This window comes from Pseudophryne corroboree, chromosome 1 (genome assembly GCF_028390025.1).
Source record: "Pseudophryne corroboree isolate aPseCor3 chromosome 1, aPseCor3.hap2, whole genome shotgun sequence".
NCBI lineage: Eukaryota > Metazoa > Chordata > Amphibia > Anura > Myobatrachidae > Pseudophryne > Pseudophryne corroboree.
In genome coordinates this window covers 481,943,230-481,961,954 of record NC_086444.1, presented here as the reverse complement: position 1 = coordinate 481,961,954, position 18,725 = coordinate 481,943,230, and the positions used below count along the sequence as shown (strand labels likewise).

The following is an 18,725-nucleotide window of genomic DNA, read 5'->3' as shown; positions in this document are numbered from 1 at the left end:
ACGAATCCGTGGAATGCGCAAAATCATCTGAGCTTGATCTTTTTGACGTGCCCCCGACGCAAACCAGCGTAAAGTCTATACGACGAAGTTCAACCTTTAGCGGCGTTATCCGAGACAGCTCCGCTTGAAATCTATATAGCGGCCAGCGGTGAGCACTACTACGATCTGAACAACACGCTGCTGTACATAACTGTACGTAACCTGTTAGCTCGTACGGTCTGATAACAATCCGATACCGCAAGGGGCACGGGCAACCCTTATTAATTACCCCATAGCAACTTTATTCAACCAGGTGGATGTTTCTTTGGGCGATAGACTCATATCACAATCCAATAATCTTTACGCTTATGGGGCCTACATAGAGACCATACTGAATTATAGCTCAGATGCATTATCCACAAAACACACAACAGGATTATTTTACAAAGATGTGGCTGGAGAACACAACACCAGGGCGCTGGATGGGCTAAACACCAGATTTATAAAAAGAGCAAGCGCAACGGCGCAAAGTCAAACGGTGGAATTACTAGGACCACTACACTGTGACCTTTTCTATCAACATAAGGTAATCTTAAACGCTGTTGATTTGAAGATAAAACTCACCAGAAACAAAGAATCATTCTGCTTAATGTCGGCGGAGGCGGACGCCTTTAAAATTCAGATTGTCGTGGCGTCCCTGTTTGTGAAAAGAGTTCAGGTTTCACCCGCCATCCGGATCGGACGCACTCAGGCCTTGTTAAATGGCAACGCAAAATACGCGATTGATTGTGTTGGTATGAAAATATACAGCGTACCAACAGGAAGTAGAGTATTTAATTTAGAAAATCTGTTTTTAGGCCAAGTACCAAAAACAGTTATAGCTGCGTTTGTAGACAACAAAGCGTTTTCAGGAGCCTATGACAGGAACCATCTACGTTTTGAACATAAAAATGTAATCTTTGCGTCCCTTTACCTGGATGGAACCCCACATCCAGCCAAGCCGTTTCAACCCACCTTTGAACACGGTAACGCGGTTCGCAAGTACATGTCACTCATACAGATCACAAATAAGCAGAAATCAGATTCAGGTATACTAATTGACCGTGAAGAGTACCTCAACGGTTACACGCTATTCGCTTTTGATCTTTCACCTGCACAGGAATGCACTGAGCACCTCTCGCTAATCAGAACGGGGATTCTACGTGCCTAATTCCATTTTGCTGAAGCGTTAGACCGGACAGTAAATGTGATAATATACGCAATATTTGATATCATCAAAATTAATCAAAGGCATGATGTGCTGTATGATTATTTATAAATTAAATAAATAATTTTTATATTTCATATTTTAACATATTTATCGCATATTTTAACAAACAGCATTACGCAACAGCAAGATGAACACATTACCGATAAACTGCATACTGTACGCAGACCCAATAACGCAACTAATTTTTAAAGGTACCTATGCGATATGTTACCGACCGGTAAACTGTCGCAATACCCCTGCACGTTTGTAATCAATATACATAGCAGCGGGCAGCCGGGTGAGCACTGGTGGACCGTTTATTTTAATGAACAGCGTGAATGTTACTTTTTTGATTCTTACGGGCTAGCCCCTGACAGCACCCTATTCCCAAAGGCTAGAATACAATTTTTTTTTTATAATACAATTTTTAAACTTAAATTCAAAAATAAGATTTTAAACCTACCGGTAAACCTATTTCTCCTAGTCCGTAGAGGATGCTGGGGACTCCGTAAGGACCATGGGGTATAGACGGGCTCCGCAGGAGATAGGGCACCTAAAAAGAATTGGACTATGGGTGTGCACTGGCTCCTCCCTCTATGCCCCTCCTCTAGACATCAGTTAGAGAACTGTGCCCAGAGGAGATGGACAATACAAGGCAGGATTTAGCAATCCAAGGGCAAGATTCATACCAGCCCACACCAATCATACCATGTAACCTGGAACATACATAACCAGTTAACAGTATGAACAAACGACAGTAACGGTCCAAGACCGATGTCAACTGTAACATAACCCTTATGTAAGCAACAACTATATACAAGTCTTGCAGAGTTTCCGCACTGGGACGGGCGCCCAGCATCCTCTACGGACTAGGAGAAATAGATTTACCGGTAGGTTTAAAATCTTATTTTCTCTTACGTCCTAGAGGATGCTGGGGACTCCGTAAGGACCATGGGGTTTATACCAAAGCATCCAATTGGGCGGGAGAGTGCAGATGACTCTGCAGCGCCGACTGAGCAAACGCTAGGTCCTCATCAGCCAGGGTATCAAACTTGTAGAATTTAGCAAAAGTGTTTGACCCCGACCACGACGCCGCTCGGCAAAGTTGTAAAGCCGAGACGCCTCGGGCAGCCGCCCAAGAAGAGCCCACCTTCCTAGTGGAATGGGCCTTAACCGAATTTGGTACCGGCAATCCAGCCGTAGAGTGAGCCTGCTGAATCGTATTACAGATCCAGCGAGCAATAGTCTGCTTTGAAGCAGGAGCGCCAATCTTATTGGCCGTATACAGGACAAACAGAGCCTCTGTTTTCCTGATTTTAGCCGTCCTGGCTACATAAATTTTTAAGGCCCTGACTACGTCCAGGGATCTGGAATCCTCCAGGTCACCAGTAGCCACAGGCACCACAATAGGTTGATTCATATGGAACGACGAAACCACTTTAGGCAAAAATTGCGGACGTGTCCTCAATTCAGCTCGATCCACATGAAAAATCAAGTAGGGGCTCTTGTATGATAGAGCCGCCAATTCTGACACTCGCCTTGCTGATGCTAAGGCCAACAACATTACCATCTTCCAGGTAAGAAATTTCAATTCAACCTTGTTAAGCGGTTCAAACCAGTGTGATTTTAGGAACTGCAACACCACGTTCAGGTCCCATGGTGCCACTGGAGGCACAAAAGGGGGCTGGATGTGCAGCACTCCCTTTACAAACGTCTGGACTTCTGGAAGAGAAGCCAATTCCTTCTGAAAGAAAATCGAGAGGGCCGAAATCTGTACCTTAACCGAGCCTAATTTCAGGCCCACATCCACTCCTGTCTGTAGGAAGTGGAGAAGACGACCCAAATGAAAATCTTCCGTAGGTGCATTCTTGGTCTCACACCAAGACACATATTTTCGCCAGATACAGTGATAATGTTTTATCGTCACCTCCTTCCTAGCCTTTATTAAAGTAGGGATGACCTCTTCCGGAATCCCCTTTTTTGCTAGGATTCGGCGTTCAACCGCCATGCCGTCAAACGTAACCGCGGTAAGTCTTGAAATACACAGGGCCCCTGCTGCAACAGGTCTTCCCTCAGAGGAAGAGGCCAGGGGTCTCCTGTGAGCATCTCTTGTAGATCCGAGTACCAAGCCCTTCGAGGCCAGTCTGGGACAACGAGTATCGTCTGTACTCTTCTTCGTCTTATGATCCTCAACACTTTCGTGATGAGAGGAAGAGGAGGGAACACGTAGACCGAGTCGAACACCCACGGTGTTACCAGTGCGTCTACTGCTACTGCCTGAGGGTCCCGAGACCTGGCGCAATACCTCCGAAGTTTTTTGTTGAGGCGTGACGCCATCATGTCTATTTGAGGAGTTCCCCAAAGACGTGTTACGTCTGCAAAGACTTCTTGATGAAGTCCCCACTCTCCTGGATGGAGATCGTGTCTGCTGAGGAAGTCTGCTTCCCAGTTGTCCACTCCCGGAATGAAGACAGCCGACAGAGCGCTTACATGATTTTCCGCCCAGCGAAGGATCCTTGTGGCTTCCGCCATTGCGACTCTGCTTCTTGTGCCGCCTTGGCGGTTCACATGAGCCACTGCTGTGACATTGTCTGATTGAATCAGAAGCGGAAGGTTTTGAAGAAAACTCTCTGCTTGTCGAAGGCTGTTGTAAATGGCCCTGAGTTCCAACACATTGATGTGTAGACAGGACTCCTGGTCTGACCAAAGACCCTGAAAAGTCTTTCCCTGTGTGACCGCTCCCCATCCTCGGAGGCTCGCGTCCGTGGTAACCAGGATCCAGTCCTGAATCCCGAACCGGCGACCCTCCAGCAGGTGAGCACTCTGCAACCACCACAGGAGGGACACTCTGGTTCCTGGGGACAGAGTTATTTTCCGATGTAAATGCAGATGGGACCCGGACCACTTGTCCAGAAGGTCCCATTGAAAAGTCCTTGCATGGAACCTTCCGAAGGGAATGGCCTCGTAGGCCGCCACCATTTTCCCCAGAACTCGAGTGCATTGGTGAACTGACACCCTTTTCGGTTTTAGCAGGTCTCTGACCATGTTCTGGATGTCTTGGGCTTTCTCTATTGGGAGGAAGACCTTCATTTGTTCCGTATCCAGTATCATACCTAGGAACGATAGACGAGTTGTCGGAATCAACTGTGACTTCGGTAGATTTAGAATCCAACCGTGTTGCTGGAGCACTCTCAGAGAGAGCGCCACACTGCTCAGTAATTTCTCTCTTGATCTCGCTTTTATCAGGAGATCGTCCAAGTATGGGATAATTGTGACTCCATGCTTGCGCAGGTCCACCATCATTTCCGCCATTATCTTGGTGAAAATCCTCGGGGCCGTGGAAAGTCCAAACGGCAACGTCTGAAATTGGTAATGACAATCCTGTACAGCGAATCTCAGGTATTCCTGATGGGGGGCATATATGGGGACATGAAGGTACGCATCCTTTATGTCCAGAAACACCATAAACTCCCCCTCCTCCATGTTGGCTATTATCGCTCTGAGTGATTCCATTTTGAATTTGAATCTTTTTATGTACAGGTTTAGGGATTTCAGATTCAAAATCGGTCTGACCGAACCGTCCGGTTTCGGGACCACAAATAGGGTTGAGTAGTAACCTCTTCCCTGCTGGTGCAGGGGAACCTTGATTATCACTTGCTGTATACACAGCGTTTGAATTGCAGCTAACACTACATCCCTTTCCGATGTGGAAGCTGGTAGGGCCGACTTGAAAAATCGGCACGGGGGCACCTCGTCGAATTCCAGTTTGTAACCCTGGGAAACTATTTCCAACACCCAGGGATTCAGGTCTGATCTGACCCAGGCCTGACTGAAAAGTCGAAGACGTGCCCCCACCGACGTGGACTCCCTCAGGGGAGCCCCAGCGTCATGCTGTGGGTTTTGGAGCAGCCGGGGAGGACTTTTGTTCCTGGGCACCTGCCGAAGCAGGTGCTCTCTTGCCTCTGCCCTTACCTCTGGCGAGGAAAGAGGATCCCCGACCTCTTTTGGACTTGTGCGACCGAAAGGACTGCATCTGATAAGGTGTTGCTTTCTTTTGCTGTTGGGGAATATATGGTAATAAATTTGATTTACCTGCTGTAGCTGTGGAAACCAGGTCCGTCAGCCCATCCCCAAACAATACATCACCCTTATAGTGTAGTACTTCCATATGTTTTTTGGAATCCGCATCACCCGTCCATTGGTGAGTCCATAAGGATCTTCTCGCGGAGATAGACATGGCATTGGCCCTAGAAGCTAGCAATCCAATGTCCCTTTGAGCATCCCTCATAAATAAGACTGCGTCTTTTATATGGGCTAGAGTTAGGAATATAGTATCCTTATCCATAGTATCAAATTGATCTGTCAGCTCATCTGTCCAAGCTGCAATTGCGCTACACACCCATGCCAACGCAATCGTCGGTCTTAGCACAGCACCCGTATGAGAATAAATACCCTTTAAGGTAGTTTCTTGCCTGCGATCTGCAGGGTCCTTAAGGGCCGCTGTGTCAGGAGACGGTAGCGCCACTTTCTTGGACAAGCGCGTCAGGGCCTTGTCCACAGTGGGGGATGATTCCCAAATCTCCCTGTCCTGCTTAGGGAAAGGGTATGCCATAAAAATTATTTTGGGGATCTGCGGTCTCTTATCCGAAGTCTCCCAAGCTTTTCCAAAGAACTCATTTAATTCATGAGATGTGGGAAAATTAATAATCTGTTTCTTTTCCTTAAACATGTGTACCCTTGTGTCGGGGACCGAGGGTTCATCCACAATATGCAACACATTCATACACTGAATAGTTTTAGTCACCCTAGGGTGCAATTTTACTTCGTCATAGTCGACACTGGAATCAGAATCCATGTCGGTAGTAGTGTCTTGTGTTAAGGGACGCTTTTGAGACCCCAACAGGCCCTGTGAGTCGGTCTAATCTGAGGATTGACCGCCTGATGTCCCCCCTAAACCAGCCTTATCAAGCCTTTTATGTAAAGATGTCACACTTGCATGCAACGTATGCCACATGTCCATCCAATCTGGAGTCGGCACAACCGACGGGGACACACCACTCATTTGCTCCACCTCTTCCTTGGAGAAGCCTTCCGCCTCAGACATGTCGACACACACGTACCGACACCCCCCACACACAGGGAGTTACCTATAAGGGGACAAAACCCCAAACAGGCCCTTAGGAGAGACAGAGAGATAGAGTATGCCAGCACACACCCAGCGCTTAAAAACACTGGAATACAGTATATGACCAGATAGCGCTGTTATATGTTTATAATTGTAATCTCCACTCACTGCGTCGCCAAAGTGCCCCCTTCCTCCTTTTTCCAACCTGTGAAGCTCAGCAGGGGAGAGAACAGGGAGCCAGCGTTTTCTCATGCAGCCTCTGTGGAGAAAATGGCGCTGGTTAGTGCTGGCGGACGCTGGTTAGACGGCGGGCTTCGGTCCCATCATCATATACTAATAAAATGGCGGGGGTTCGCGGATTTACTGTCCCACAGCCTAATCCATCGTATTTATGGCCAAATTGAGGTTTATTGCTGCCCAGGGCGCCCCCCCCCCCCCTGCGCCCTGCACCCTTCAGTGCCTGCTTGTGTGTGTGTGACTGGGAGCAATGGCGCGCAGCTTACCGCTGCGCGCTTACCTCATGAAGATCTGATGTCTTCTGCCGCCTGAAGTATTTTCCTCAATACTCACCCGGCTTCTATCTTCGGCATCTGTGAGGAGGACGGCGGCGCGGCTCCGGGACGAACCCCAGGTGAGACCTGTGTTCTGACTCCCTCTGGAGCTAATGGTGTCCAGTAGCCTAGAAGCAGTGCCCAACTTTACAAGCCATCTCTGCTTCTCTCTCCTCGGTCCCACGATGTAGGGAGCCTGTTTGCCAACAGGACTCCCTGAAAATAAAAAACCCTAACAAAATTATTTTTCCACAGAAAACTCTGGAGAGCTCTCTGCAGAGCTCTCTGCAGTGCACCCATTCTCCTCTGGGCACAAGATCTAACTGAGGTCTGGAGGAGGGGCATAGAGGGAGGAGCCAGTGCACACCCATAGTCAAAGTTCTTTTTAGGTGCCCTATCTCCTGCGGAGCCCGTCTATACCCCATGGTCCTTACGGAGTCCCCAGCATCCTCTAGGACGTAAGAGAAAAGTATTTATCACCAAAATAAACAGTTGCAAAATTGTAACAGCACCGTTTGCAATCAATATTGCGTATACTTTATATTTTTCATGTGTAAAAATTACAAATATGCAGATGTACTGGCCCGTTTTAGTGTTGATACAAAACGTAATGATCGCTTTGTTTCAAATTTTGTAAGACGTCTCCCAATAAGTCATTGTATGAGTCATTATGCAGATATATAGACTTGTGTAACTTGCAACCAACGTTGTGTGTGAAGCGGTTTATGTACAACGCGTCATAACTATGTAGCGTTGTACATAAAATGCTTCACACACATTGTGTGTAAAGAATTTTATGCACAATGCTGCCTTGTTTGTGTAACTTGTAATCACTGTTGTGTTTGAAGAATTTTATGTACAATGCATAATATCTATGATGCTTTTCTAATAAACAACGTTGTTTATTAAACTTTATTTCTGCTGCGGAGTATACTGGGCTCCACAGGGAATGACATTGGGGTGTAGAGTAGGATCTTGATCCGAGGCACCAACAGGCTAAAAGCTTTGACTGTTCCCAGAATGCATAGTGCCGCCTCCTCTATAACCCCGCCTCCGTGCACAGGAGCTCAGTTTTGTAGTTGGTGCCATGCAGTGCAGGCATACAACAGGGGGGCTGCTCCAGCAGCCCTGAGAAGAGCTTTTCAAAGTGAAAAATTAAGACTTCAAGGGCTGCAGCAGAGGCACTGTGTTAGATGTCAGTCAGACATCTGCTGCAGCTCCATAACCTCCCCCAGCGGCGCTGTACACTCCCGCGCCCTGGTTGCCGGGTACCTACAGTGGAGGCTCTGGTTCTTTTTTGTCAGTCACACACACCACCGCTGCCCTCCTGGATCGTGTGGCCGCACACAGGGAGAAGGTAAGAGGGTCTCCAGGCGGGACCCGCAGGAAATCGCGATCCAGTGCGGCTGGTGGGAGGCGGGCCACGCGCGCTGGCATGGACACTGTGGCAGTACAGGGACCCCACTAGACCACCAGGGCAAGGGTTTTATTAAAAACCGTTTATTATACAGCCTACAGTACCATGTGGTGAAGTCCAGCAGGGAGATAAGGCTTTGACCTGTAGCCCCTCCCCCAGTCCCAGGGTGCCATTTAGAGTAAATTTTCCCGCCCTCTCTACCTCACTCCCTGTCAGCGTTTGGGCACCATTAGGTCAAGCTGAGCTGATCCTGGGACTGTTTGGGCAAATCCTCCTCTGTAAAGCCGCATGCATGTCAGCGCTTTGCATTTTACAGGACACTTAAGTATTCTACATGTCTGCTGACTGTGTTAGTTAAGAGAGTGCATTTAGTCAGGGTTATGTAGTACAAGTACCCTGTGATATACATCCAGTATTTACTGTGCATTGATATATCTATTGTCTGTATAGCCATACTTAGTATTACTCTGTATTGCTAGTCCAGTGCAGCTGACATAATGATAAGCACAATATCAGGCAACCTAGTACAATCTTAGCAGCAATATACCTTAGCAAGAACTCCCAGTGTAGTGTGACTTTCCTGCCAGCACAAACCAGGAATCCAAGAAATATATGGTGACTATAAATCACAAAAAAATAAATAAATACACAGTAAGTATATCTTGTGAAATACCTATATCAGTTAATAAACCTGACACACTTATCCCCCTCAGGTTACAGAATATAGGAGTAGCAAGCTGAGTGAAATACCCGAGATGGCAGCCACGCAGCAGCTACATGCACACACACGTATATAGGGGTAATTCTGAGTTGATCGCAGCAGCAAGACAGTTAGCAATTGGGCAAAACCATGTGCACTGCAGGTGTGGCAGATATAACATTTGCAGAGAGAGTTAGATTTGGGTGGGTTATTTTATTTCTGTGCATGGTCAATACTGGCTGCTTTATTTTTACACTGCAAATTAGATTGCAGATTGAACACACCACACCCAAATCTAACTCTCTCTGCAAATGTTATATCTGCCCCCCCTGAAGTGCACATGGTTTTGCCCAATTGCTAAAAAATTTCCTGCTGCGATCAACTTGGAATTACCCCCATAGTCACAAGCGTACAATGCAGAAATTATACTAAACCATAAAACTGCACTGGACTAGCAATACAAAGTAATACTCAGTATAGCTATATATGTAAATAGTAGATATAACAAAACACAGTAGATACTGGATGTATATCACAGGGTGTTTGTACCACACAACCCTGAATGTATGCACTCTTTTTTAACACTGTCCCTTGACAGGTAGAATACTTAAGTGTCCTATAAAATGCACAGCGCTGGCGAGCAGGCAGCTTTACAGAGGAGGATTTGCCCCAGCAGTCCCAAGAACAGTGAAGCTCCGTGTGATATCGGCTGACAGGGAGTGAGGGACAGATATGCAGCCCTTTACAGTGTCCACGCCAGTGCGTGCTGCCCGCCTCCCACGGCCGCGCCGGATCGCGATTTACAGTGGGTCAAAGAGACCCCTTACCTCCCCTTGTACCTGCGGCCATGCGATCCCGGAGGCCAGCGGCGAGTGTGTGTGACTGACCAGAAGGACACCGGAGCCTCCGCTGTAGTTACCCGGCAACCAGGGCACGGGAATATAGAGCGCAGCTGGGGGAGTGATGGAGCTGCAGCAAATGATGTCTGACTGACATCTAACACTGCTGCAGCCCTTGAAATCTTCAAATTTCTTCTATTCTCCTGAAATTAGCTTAAAATATGGGCTGCTGGAGCAGCACTCCTGCTGATTGCCTGCTTACTGCATGGCACCAACTTACAAACTGAGCTCCTGTGCACGGAGGTGGGGTTATAGAGGAGGTGGCACTGTGCATCTTGGGAACAGTCAAAGCTTTGAGCCTATTGGTGCCTCGGATCAAGATCCTACTCTACACCCCGATTGTTAATCCTTGTGGAGCCCAGTGTACCCCGCAGCAGAAGTCTTGTTTCCCAGGGCCACAGACTGGAGTTCCAAGAGCTCCCACCTCACAGATTCTTCAAATCAGGCTTGCCAGTTCCACAAGAGGAAAGTATAACTTTACAACATGCTATCCACAAACTGGTACAGACTGTCATTGTTCCAGTTCCACCTCATCAGCTAAACAAGGGGTACTATTCCAACTTGTTTGTAGTACTGAAACTGGGCGGTTCGGTAAGACCAATTTTGAACCTCAAGTCATTGAACCCTTACTTGCAAGTGTTTTCTCTTTATAGCACCACCACAATAGCCAGTTGCAACAGCAAAGTGTTACAGGATAGTTAAAAAGCAATGAAAAAAGTGGAGCTTTCTGTTGTGTGCTCGCTAACACAAACTGTAGCGCCGCCTGAGGTGTTACTATCAGTCATCGAGTCGCTGCCAGACATCTTCCCACACGCACTGTTGGTCTTCACTTTTGAACTTGACATTTAGCGAGATCTTGCGCACGCATACCACACCCACGCGGACCCTTCCCTAGGCTGATGCCGTGCAGTTATGACAGAGCTTGCTGACTTACTGAGGGGTGAGTTACCAAAGCACCCCTCTGGTAACTGTATTTTTAGCAAATTGTAATTTTAAGACATCCTATATATGCATTCAGCTAATCAGGGCCATGTATGTCCATTATCATGACGCTGCCATATTAGGTTGACCGTGAGCCTATTTTCCCTTGTTTTGGCATGGGAGGCGTCTGCCTGTCATGTGACACGGTAACGTCAGTAACACAGGCACGTGCACCGCATTCCAAGCAGACACATGACAGCCTCGCGAGAAGACCAAATCTCGCGGTATGTGACACAGCCGGCGTTATACCTGACACTACATACGTACCCCATAGGCTCACGCAAATATCTGTAACAGTGTATTTGTGTGTGTGTGTGTGTGTATCCGTCACGTCCGCGTATCTGTGGCACGCCCCCCCTCACCTAACGTCATCACGTTGTCCCCGGTACGGCGTAAGGTGGACGGAGATAGCTGTGTGTGTGAGAGCCGGCGTCGGAAATAGAGGTGAGCAGGCAGCGGCCGGGTGGCTGAGCTCAGCTCACACACAGTATAAAGCACGTCCTGTTGCACTCACGCCAGTGGCCGCAGTGTATCATGCAGCACAGAGCACGTTACTGTGTGTGTGTGAGATGACACTGGAGCCCCGTATGTGTGCTGCATGCAGATGGCAGGAGAGTAGCCCCTTGTTACATGCTACAGGGACAGTATGAACCCTGATCCGTGTATATAATGTACATAGCAGCTACATGATATGTGTCACACCAAGACCATCGCAACACGCTGCCGGGCAGCAGCTCTGTGAAAAGCACTAGCTGAGTGTATGTTATCTTGACTGTGAGCATGTCGACATTATTCATTCCATTTCTACAGTGTCCCTAATTCTAACATCAGCATTTACCTATGTGACCTTATGGGGTCAATTTAGTCAGGTGTGAATTGGCCTTGCGAGACGTTCTCATGGGAAATTCTCCCTGTGGATTTCATTTGCAGTCCAATTCCAAAGTTGTATTGCTTTGCCATATGTAAACTGATTTTTTTCCCTCTGTTTTTTGTGCATACACCGTTGAGCAGGTGGAAAGTTTGGGTATTTATTATAGGGTAAAAATGTCTGGACACAGTGCTGGGGATGCGGTCAACATCCCGCTGGACGGGATCCCGGCGGTCGAAATACCGACGCCGGAATCCCGACCGCCACAATCCCGACATATTCTTCCTCCGTGGGTGTCCACGACACCCATAGAGGGAGAATATAATAGTGTGCTGAGCGTAGCGAGGCACCGTGCCTGTAGCGTGGCGAGCCCGCAAGGGGCTGCGTTCCGCTCGCCACCCCTGTCTGGATAGTGTGGTCGGGATTCCGGCGTCGGTATTTCGCCCGCCGGGATCCTGTCCAGCGGGATTACGTACTGATCCCCAGTGCTGAACCTCCAGTACATCTTTCCCAATGAATAATCATGCACTTGCAGGGGTTTAAATAGTACTGCTTGGCCTATAAAGAAATGGTTGGTTCTAAATCGGAGTGGGAGAAGGGACTTTCTGACGTCACTAGGGGAGGAGACACGTCACCGGGGGAGGAGCTACGGCAGAACAGGGTACCCGAAAAGTACCCTCACCACGGGTTACTAAAGGTAATAGTTGGTGGCGTGGATAGTAGAGGAACTATCCTGCTGGCCTAGCTCCTCCCCCTTGTGTCATGGCTCCTCCCCCTGATGGAAAAGGTCCCTTAGGCCACTTGAATCTAGCATCTACCATAAAGAAATGTCAGTTTTTAGGTGAATTTCTCTAAATAAAGCTCAATGATAGGTTAATTGATACGGGATAAGTATGTGAAGGTGTTATATTGATGGGAGAGATGTTTTAGAACTTGCATATGATAGTTTAGTTAAAAGTTTTTATTACAACTTTTTACAAAACAGTCTTAAAACACTGACAAATAACGATACACCCCCAAATGCTGTCAAGACTTTGAAAGACATATTTGCTTGCTGTAATTTTTCAACCATTGCTAAAAAATGCAAAAATCATTCATTTGACACCATCAGTACTTTTATTATGGTTACTAACAGCTTTCTGTATGGTCCTGCTCTCTCATAGCCCTTAACACTGCCGCAATAACCTGGGTTATTGCCGGGTCTACCCAGGTTGCAGCTTGGTGTAAAAGGGTCCTTGAAAAATAACCCAGGTTGAGTGCCCTGGGAATCTATCCCTGGTAGATACTAGGGTTGGACCCAGGTTACGGTGCAGTGTAAACAGCTCGACTTGGCTTATCCAACCTAAGTTATACTTAAAAGCTGCTGATTGGTTGTGTATGCAGAGGTCTGCCTCAGGGGAGTGCCTGACGGGGCAGACCTAGGTTCAGTGTAATACCCCTTTTCCACTTGCTAGCACGGGTCGCAGCCGGGAGACTGACACAGCTGCGACCCGTGCTAGAGCCCCCTTCTACACTGAGCTCACCAACCCGTTGCCAGGTTGGTGACTCTGTTGCTGACACGGCAGGGGCGGCGCTGGGAGATCACATGATCTCCCAGCGCCGCCCTTCCATACACTGTGAACTGGAGCCATGTCGCATCGACACGGCTTCCGTTTACACTACACAGCTTGCCGAGTTGAACATGTGTTCAACTCGGCATGCTACCCGGGTAGGATTCCCGGATCACTTGATTCGGGAATTTGCAGGGGGGGGGGCATTTCCACTAGAAATAAAAACACTAGTAAATGCACGCCCCCGTGCATTTACCATTGTTTTTAGAGCTAGTGGAAAAGGGGTATAAATGGGCTGACCTGGGAATAACCTGGATCCAAGGTGCAGTGTAAATAGGGTCTGACCTGGGTTGGAACCATTGTCCTGAAACCTAGGTCTGACCTGGGTTTTTGGTGGAAAAGTAGTCCAGGATGATTTCACAACTTTCTCATGCAGTTCTTCCAAGTCTCATGCTGTAGAAAAAAAAAGTTGTGCAAATTAGATGCAAGTACCGCAAATTGGGTTTTCGAATTGAATCTCACATTTCTCAGATGCATGCATTTGAGAGATGTATGTGACTCACTTTGACCCCTATTAATGTCAACAGTGTGACTGTCCCCGTAATCATGGGGAGCTGGAATGACTAGTGATAGTGTTTACTATGTATCAGGCTACAGTGTATTGTTTTCCCTATTCATGATGGATCCTTACATTATGCTATAATGCTGATGGTGCTGTGGTATGCTGTAGGCTCGTCAGCAGGTGATTAATTTACTACTTGGGGGTCAGTTCAATTCAGCACGGATTGAATAGCGCCGGGAGGAAGCTTCCAGAGTTATTCAATTCAGCGCGATGTGATGCCATCTGGGGGTGTGGGGTGTGAGCCGTAATCCAACAAAAGTACTTGTGCGAGTCTGCCCTTAGCGCAGTGGAAACACCATTGCGCTGGGCACTTAAATCGGAGAATGCAGATTCCCACGACTAAACACCCTTTTTAGTCCGCAATAACTGGCCTTCTCCAACATAACAGCATGCTGAATAGCACTGGAAGCCCCTTCCTGGCACTATTCAATCCATGCTGAATTGAATTGAGTCCTTGGTTGCCATTCAATAGCTATCGCTCGGGTTCTGAATGAATAAACTTAATGCGTGGCCATGACATAATGCCTAAACCCCCTTTTTTTTTTTCCGATAGGCAAGTGGGTGGTTGTCACAAACATGCTGTAACTCGCTCTGAGGTCAACACCTCAATAAGGCTGTGTGAAAAGTAGAGGTCTGCTCACTTACAGATGTGTCTTTCCTCATCTAGCCTCCGTACGTAATGAGTTGTGGCACACAGTGCGAATGAGTGCTGCCAGCTCCAGTGCGACTTGGCCTGAAAAAAGTCTGATTCGCTTTGCTATGTGCGAATAAGATGCACAAGCAGATTACACTGATTAAAATGATATGCGCCATGTGTATGCTTTGTGTGCGAATGCAGCTGTATCCAAATTCTATCTTGGTATCCATGGAAAACACTAACATAGCATTTCATATGTAGATACAGCTGCAATCGCACGCAGAATGGGGGTAATTCCAAGTTGATCGCAGCAGGAATTTTGGTAGCAATTGGTCAAAACCATGTGCACTGCAGGGGAGGCAGATATAACATGTGCAGAGAGAGTTAAGGTCCATACACACTTAACGATATAATGAGCGACGTCGCTCATTTTCCCCCTCCTTGAGCGACGTCGCTCATTATATCGTTAAGTGTGTATGCCGCCAGCGACGACCGATGCGTGGCCCCGCGGGTCGGCAACGATCGTCGCTGTCGGTAGGGCATGCATGAAGGATGTGGACTGTCGTCCACGACCTTCATGCAGGGCTGGCGGGGGCGTGACGTCACTGAGCGATATGAGCGGTCATATCGCTCAGTGCGTACAGGTGGCCGCCGACCGGCCGGCCCGGGAGGGGGAGACGTTAGACGATGTCATCGTCTAATGTGTATGGGCCTTTAGATTTGGGTGTGGTGAGTTCAATCTCCAATCTAATTTGCAGTGTAAAAATAAAGCAGCCAGTATTTACCCTGCATAGAAACAAAATAACCCACCCAAATCTAACTCTCTCTGCATATGTTATATCTGCCCCCCCTGCAGTGCACATGGTTTTGCCCAACTTCTAAAAAAATTCCTTCTGCGATCAACTTGGAATTACCCCCAATATCGTGTTGCTGCATATCATTTTAATCTGTGTAGTCTGCTTGTGTACAAGAAAAAAAGATGTGGGTCAGCACCAGCCATAACAAAAGTAATAATAAATATGCATAAAGAACCAATATTAAGACTTAAATTCTTTAAATTCAATTAAGAGCAGTAATTTATTGGTGGTGCTCCCAAATATTTTGTAGATAGGACTACAATTGGAAGTAAGAGTGAAGACAAAAAACCTTTTCTTGAGAGCACTTGTTTGTTCAATAAAGGTGTACTTCATTATTCTTTATTCAACAAATGAGTGCTCCCAAAAAAAACAACGTTTTGTCTTCGCTCTTGTTTTATCAGGTTTATTCTGCTTGTGTGTCTTTTTTGCATAGCGATGCTAATAAGATGCTTCTTCAGCGGTAAAATAGGCACAATAAGAATCTCTGCATTAGTAAATGCACGTTGGTCTAGGCACCACTAGAGGGGCTGCTCAACGTGACTGCAGCAATGATGAGGGAGTACACAGCGGTATGCTGACTTCCATATATGTCATTGGCAGTTTCATTTATTTACCTTGGCAAGAAATAACTTGGATTTATAAGAGCTTTCACTGAATTTATTTTTATTTTGTGTCTTTTTTTCTTCCTTAGTGACCGGTGTCATGGTGATGAAAGCTTCCATGGAAGATGATGATTCAGGATGGGAACTTTCCATGCAGGACAAGATGGGGAAAAGCAATGCCAACTGGATAGATATAACTCAGGAATTCAGAGATGCTTGTAGTGGTAATTATGTATATATTTATGTATGACTTAAAGTATATACAAAGCAGGACACAATATTGTTTTTATTTTATTTATTGAAATGAAAACTGCAATACCAAATACAGTAGCTCTGTCCTGTAAAGGAAAGGCTGTGTATTTTTTTTCAACAGTTCATTTTATTGTAACATTTTTAACATCCTGTATGAAAAACAAACATGATAAAAAGAACAAAATGTAAATAGGGAAAGTAGGCAGGGAGGGATGCTACACAGGAAAATGCTTTTGTAAGCATAGGTGCATTTTCTAAAAGTATTAAAATATATTCCTGGATATAAGACCAGTAATAATGATACAGGTAAAATTCTACTATATTTCTCTGAAAACCATTGTTACATGATCCAAGTTGCTGGATCATTTTCAAATAAATTGTCTTATTTTTGCAGCAATGTGTATGTCCAAAAGTATGCATAATTATTATATATGACAAAATTGTTAATGACCCTTCGCTAATGAAAACAACATACTTTATAGTGAATGGTCATTATTTTTTTCCCCATAAATCTGCTTGGGATTTCCTATGTGGGAACGCAAGAGCTTCGGCATATGCTGTGACTGCATAGCCAATGTAAACACTGCCTGGTAGTTCCAAACCTCCTTACTATGGGGGTTATGTTCTGAGATTACGAAACTGGCGGGATTTCAGTCGAGATCACTGCTAAATTTAAATAATCAATCTGGTATATGTTGTCCTATTAAGTGATTGCTTCTTTCAATTTAAATGGTTAACTCTTTAAGATCCTGCCTATTTCTCTAACGTCCTAGGGGATACTGGGATGGATTAGTACCATGGGGTATAGATCAGGTCCATTGGAGCCTGGCACTTTAAGAAATTATCAATGTGTGCAGGTTCCTCCCCTCTATGCCCCTCCACCAGTCTCAGTTTAGAAAAATGTGCCCAAGGAGCCGGGTGCATTCTCCGGAGAGCGCCAGAATTTTTTCTTCAAAGTTTTTGTTAGTTTGCTGTTTTCAGTCAGTACTGGCTGGCACCAGTCTGCTTGCGTTGTGGGACTTGGGGAGGGGGGGACCAAACCAACCTCTTATAGGGTTAATGGTTCGCATCCCCGCTGACAGGAAAATAGGTCCTGAGGCGCTGTTTCACATGGCCCCCAGGGTGTGCGCACACGCCGAAAGCATGCCGCCACCCCTAACAGATGCTGAAGACGCGGTGCGGTGAGTACAGACACCGGGGTCCCGGTTAGCGGGTCCCTGGTGGCATAAAGGGCACAGCGAGCACCTGGCTGCGGTGCCCGCTGAGGACATCCACACTGGCGCTGGTGTTAAGAAAAGTTTTTTTGACTCTGTTTTACACAAATAATGGATAAAGCCAGTATAATCTTTATTGAGGGGCCGCACGCCATTATGGGGGTGGGGCTTCCCAGAGGGCGGGACCAGCGGCTCAGAGGCGCCATTTCCAGCGGTTGCTGAACACCAGGCGGCATACAATGAACTGCTCCTCCACAGACCCTGCTAAATCGCTTGTACTGGTACGAGGAGAATTTATAGAAAGGAGGGGGGCATATAGATAAACACTAACACCGGCTGCCTTATCTAGGGCTCTGGTTTATGCCTGGCAGAGTACTGCTCTGACTGTGGCATTGTGTGCTGGTCTCATCCCTCTCTGTGTCAGTCCATTCGGGCTGGCTGGGTTACTTCACTGACCTGGGTTACTTCACTAATACTGTGTGTATTTCTGCTGTATCAGAATGTATGACATAAAGGCTGTATGTCCCTCATGCAACACAGAATTGCGGTACGGGATTGTCATTACCAATTTCAGACGTTGCCGGTTGGTCTCTCCACGGCCCCGAGAATATTCACCAAGGTAATGGCGGAAATGATGGTGCTCCTGCGGATGCAAGGTGTCACTATTATCACGTACTTGGTCGATCTCCTCATAAAAGTGAGATCAAGAGAGCAGTTGCTGAACAGCGTATCACTTTCTCTGGAAGTGTAACGGCAACACGGCTGGATTCTATGTATTCCAAAGTCGCAGTTCGTTCCTACAGCTCATCTGCCTCTTCTAGGCATGATCCTAGACACAGACCAGAAAAGGGTTTATCTCCCGATAGAGAGAGCTCAGGAACTCGTGACACTGGTCAGAAATCTATTAAAACCAAAACAGGTGTCAGTGCATCACTGCACTCGAGTCCTGGGAAGGATGGTGGCATCATACGAGGCCATTCCCTTCGGCAGGTTCCATGCGAGGACCTTCCAATGGGACTTACTGGACAAGTGGTCCGGATCACATCTTCAGATGCATCGGTTAATTACCCTATCCCCCAGGGCCAGGGTGTCTCTCCTGTGGTGGCTGCAGAGTGCTCACCTTCTCGAAAGTCGCAGATTCGGCATTCAGGACTGGGTCCTGGTGACCACGGATGCAAGCCTCCGAGGGTGGGAGGCAGTCACACAGGGAAGAAATTTCCAA

The 18,725-nt window shown here is 46.9% G+C and overlaps 2 protein-coding genes across 6 annotated transcripts in view; one reads left to right on the top strand and one right to left on the bottom strand.

Moving 5' to 3' along the window:
• LOC134894643 (uncharacterized) overlaps nt 1-11,209 on the bottom strand; it is a 35,073-nt gene extending 23,864 nt beyond the window's left edge. The window contains exon 1 of the mRNA XM_063913780.1: nt 11,169-11,209. Coding sequence (XP_063769850.1) covers nt 11,169-11,173 — 5 coding nt within the window. The 5' untranslated portion in view covers nt 11,174-11,209. The remainder of the gene's footprint in view (nt 1-11,168) is intronic.
• NAA35 (N-alpha-acetyltransferase 35, NatC auxiliary subunit) overlaps nt 11,104-18,725 on the top strand; it is a 193,834-nt gene continuing 186,212 nt past the window's right edge. Inside the window, exons 1-2 of one of the 5 annotated variants that reach the window (XM_063913776.1) lie at nt 11,104-11,125; nt 16,127-16,261. In XM_063913776.1, coding sequence (XP_063769846.1) covers nt 16,138-16,261 — 124 coding nt within the window. In that variant the 5' untranslated portion in view covers nt 11,104-11,125; nt 16,127-16,137. Of the gene's footprint in view, nt 11,126-11,156; nt 11,346-16,126; nt 16,262-18,725 lie in introns of those variants that run through there. The other 4 variants (XM_063913775.1, XM_063913777.1, XM_063913778.1 and 1 more) reach the window with 4 other exon arrangements.